The following is a 2,715-nucleotide window of genomic DNA, read 5'->3' as shown; positions in this document are numbered from 1 at the left end:
GGCCGAGGCGGTGCTGGCGCCGCTGCGCGGGCTGCTGCTGGCGGGCGACGCCGCCTGCCCGCCGCCGGTATGTGGCGGGGCCGGGGCCGGGACAGGACCGGACCGGCCTGCGCTGACCCCCGCTGCTTCCCTGCCGGCAGGGCGAGCCGCAGGAGCAGCCCCCGGATCCGCTGGCCCGTGGTCCGGATCCGCTGGCCCACGGTCTGAATCCGCAGGAGCAGCGCTCGGATCTGCTGGCCCATGGTCCAAATCCGCTGGCCCACAGTCCGGATCCGCTGGCCTGTGGTCCTGATCCGCTGGCCCATGGTCCAGATCTGCAGGAGCAGCGCCTGGATCCGCTGGCCCATGGTCTGAATCCACAGGAGCAGCGCTCAGATCCACTGGCCTATGGTCCGGATCCGCTGGCCTGTGGTCCTGATCCGCTGGCCCATGGTCCGGATCGACAGGAGCAGTGCCCAGCTCGGCTGGCCCATGGTCCAGCTCCGCTGGCCCACAGCCCAGATCTGGCCAGTGGGTCAGATCTGCCGGCCCATGGTCCGGATCCACTAGCCAATGGCCTGGACCCACTAGCAGACAGCACAGATCCAACACCCACTGGCCCAGATCTGCTAGCCAACAGCTGGGATTCGCTAGCCAGTGGCCCGGATCCAGTAGCTGATGGCCTGGACTCACTAGCCAGTGGGCTGGAGCTACTGGCCAGCAGTCCAGATTCGCTAGCCAGTGGAGAATACTCAGTAGCCAGTGGTGCAGATCCACTAGCCAGTGGCCTGGATCTGCCAGCCAATGGCCTGGATCCACTAGCCAGTGGCCTGGCCACTAGCCCTGGTGCGCTGGCCCGCAGCCCGCCGGTGCTCCCCAGCGGTGCGGAGTCCCTTGGGAGCAGCCCGGAGGCAGCGGGCGCCCTCGTGGCTGAGCCGGGCGGCAGCCTGGGGGCAGGAGGCGCCGCGGCCGCGCCGGCCAACAGCCTGGAGCTGCTGCTCGCCGAGCGCAGGTGCGGGGGACACCGGGGGACACCGGGGGACAGCGTGCGCGGGGCCGCGCCGCCCCTCACGGCACCGCGCAGGGGGCAGCGCGAGGCCGCCGCGCTGCCCGCCAGCCCCAACTGGGCCAGCGCGGAGGAGAGCAGCAGCTCGGCGGGCTCGGCGGCCGAGGACGTGCCGCTGGCCGAGGAGCACAGGTAGCGGCCGCGGTGCCACGCAGTGCAGTGCGGTGCAGCGGGCACCGTGTCCCTGCACTGCCCGTCACCCCCGCGCCATCCCCAGGCTCTTCCTCGCCCGCTTCGCCGCGCAGCCGGGGCTGCTGCCGCGCGTGCACCCCGGCGAGCCCGTGTTCTGCGCGTGCCCGCTGCCCGCGCCCACGCTCGACGCCCGCGGCCTGCGCCCACAGAGCGCCCTGGAGCGCCTCTTCCTGCAGTGAGTGCCGGGCACGGGTGGCCGGGCTGCCCGCGGTGCCGCGCTCACGGTGCCACCCTCCGCAGCGCGTCGCCCGCGCGCCAGGCTGCCCTGGTGCGCGAGGGCCACCTGAGCCTGCTGTACCGCTGCGTGCCCGCCTGCCCGCCGCCCGTGCTGCGCTGGCTGTTCCAGGTGAGCGCCGCGCCGCGCTGCGCCGTGCCGCGCGCCCGCCCGCCACCCACGCCACGCTGCCCGCCCGCCAGATGACGGCCGTGAGCCCGGACACGGCACACGCTGCGCGGGCGCTCTGGGACATCAACGTGCACCGGCTGCGCGGCGCGGGTGAGCGTGGCGCCCTCGGGGCTGCCCGTGCCGCACCACACCGCGCTCACCGCCCACTCGCCCACAGGGCAGCCCTGGTGCCCCACGGTGCCCGAGATCGGGCAGGCGTTCTGCCGCCTGGGCGCCGACCTGGGCGCCCTGCACCGCCAGGGGCTGCTGCCGCTGGAGCTGTGTCCCGCCGCACACAGGTGACGCGTGGGCACACAGGGCACCCACGCATCCGCCCGCCCGCACCCACCACCCCGCTGCCCACAGGCCCTCAGAGCGGGCGGCCACCGCCAGCGCCCCGGTCCTGGCCACGCAGCTCGGGGACATCTGCAAGGTGGGAGCGCAGCATCCGGCACTGCCATCCGGCTCGGCACCCTTGTTATCCCTGCCCAGCTAATTGGGTGCTTGATAACGAGGCCAAGGGCTGGGCCAGCTGCTGGGCCGGTGCCCATGAGGGAGCCGCCGGCGCCGTGCCCAGTGGCGTTTTTGGGGTGTTGGGGTCGATGCAGTGCCCGGCTCACGTGCCGCCGGCGCAGCTGCTGGCGCTGTGCGTGGTGGTGCAGCCGGGCTGCTACCCGGACCGTGCGCGCCTGGCGCTGCTCACCCTGCTCTGCTTCGTGGCGCTGGACCGCGCGCTGCGCTGCCAGCCTCTGCCCGACCTGCAGCACCTACTGCACTGCCTGCTCGAGGGCATCAGCGACTGGCAGCAGCAGGTACCCGCGGCCGCGGCGGTGCCGCGCGCGCCGCCCGCCCGCGCTCAGCGCCGCGCTCTGCCCGCAGCTGCCCGATCTGTGCCTGGCCCTGTGCCAGCTCTCCCAGCACCACCACAACCTGGTGGCCGTGGTGCGCCTGCTGCCCGACATCAGCGACAGGGGCAGGTGGGTGCCGCGCAGCCCTCGCGCTGCAGCGCTGCCTGGCCGCACCGCAGCGGGCGCTGCAACCGCGTCGTCCCGCAGGGAGCTGCGGCGCCGGCTGAGCCTGTGCGCGATGGCGC

At 74.1% G+C, this 2,715-nt stretch overlaps 1 protein-coding gene across 1 annotated transcript in view; it reads left to right on the top strand.

Annotated features, from left to right (window-relative positions):
* The window catches only part of LOC112950096 (protein FAM178B-like), a 10,850-nt gene that overhangs the window by 382 nt on the left and 7,753 nt on the right, over positions 1–2,715 (top strand). The window contains exons 2-11 of the mRNA XM_026042564.1: positions 141–991; positions 1,064–1,177; positions 1,263–1,412; positions 1,478–1,583; positions 1,655–1,733; positions 1,801–1,921; positions 1,989–2,055; positions 2,258–2,434; positions 2,502–2,599; positions 2,678–2,713. Coding sequence (XP_025898349.1) covers positions 141–991; positions 1,064–1,177; positions 1,263–1,412; positions 1,478–1,583; positions 1,655–1,733; positions 1,801–1,921; positions 1,989–2,055; positions 2,258–2,434; positions 2,502–2,599; positions 2,678–2,713 — 1,799 coding nt within the window. The remainder of the gene's footprint in view (positions 1–140; positions 992–1,063; positions 1,178–1,262; positions 1,413–1,477; positions 1,584–1,654; positions 1,734–1,800; positions 1,922–1,988; positions 2,056–2,257; positions 2,435–2,501; positions 2,600–2,677; positions 2,714–2,715) is intronic.

This window comes from Nothoprocta perdicaria, unplaced genomic scaffold (genome assembly GCF_003342845.1).
Source record: "Nothoprocta perdicaria isolate Ctin4 unplaced genomic scaffold, notPer1 scaffold_103, whole genome shotgun sequence".
Classification (NCBI taxonomy): Eukaryota; Metazoa; Chordata; class Aves; order Tinamiformes; family Tinamidae; genus Nothoprocta; species Nothoprocta perdicaria.
Note: the sequence above shows the minus strand (reverse complement) of the source record. Positions and strands in the feature narration are given on the sequence as shown.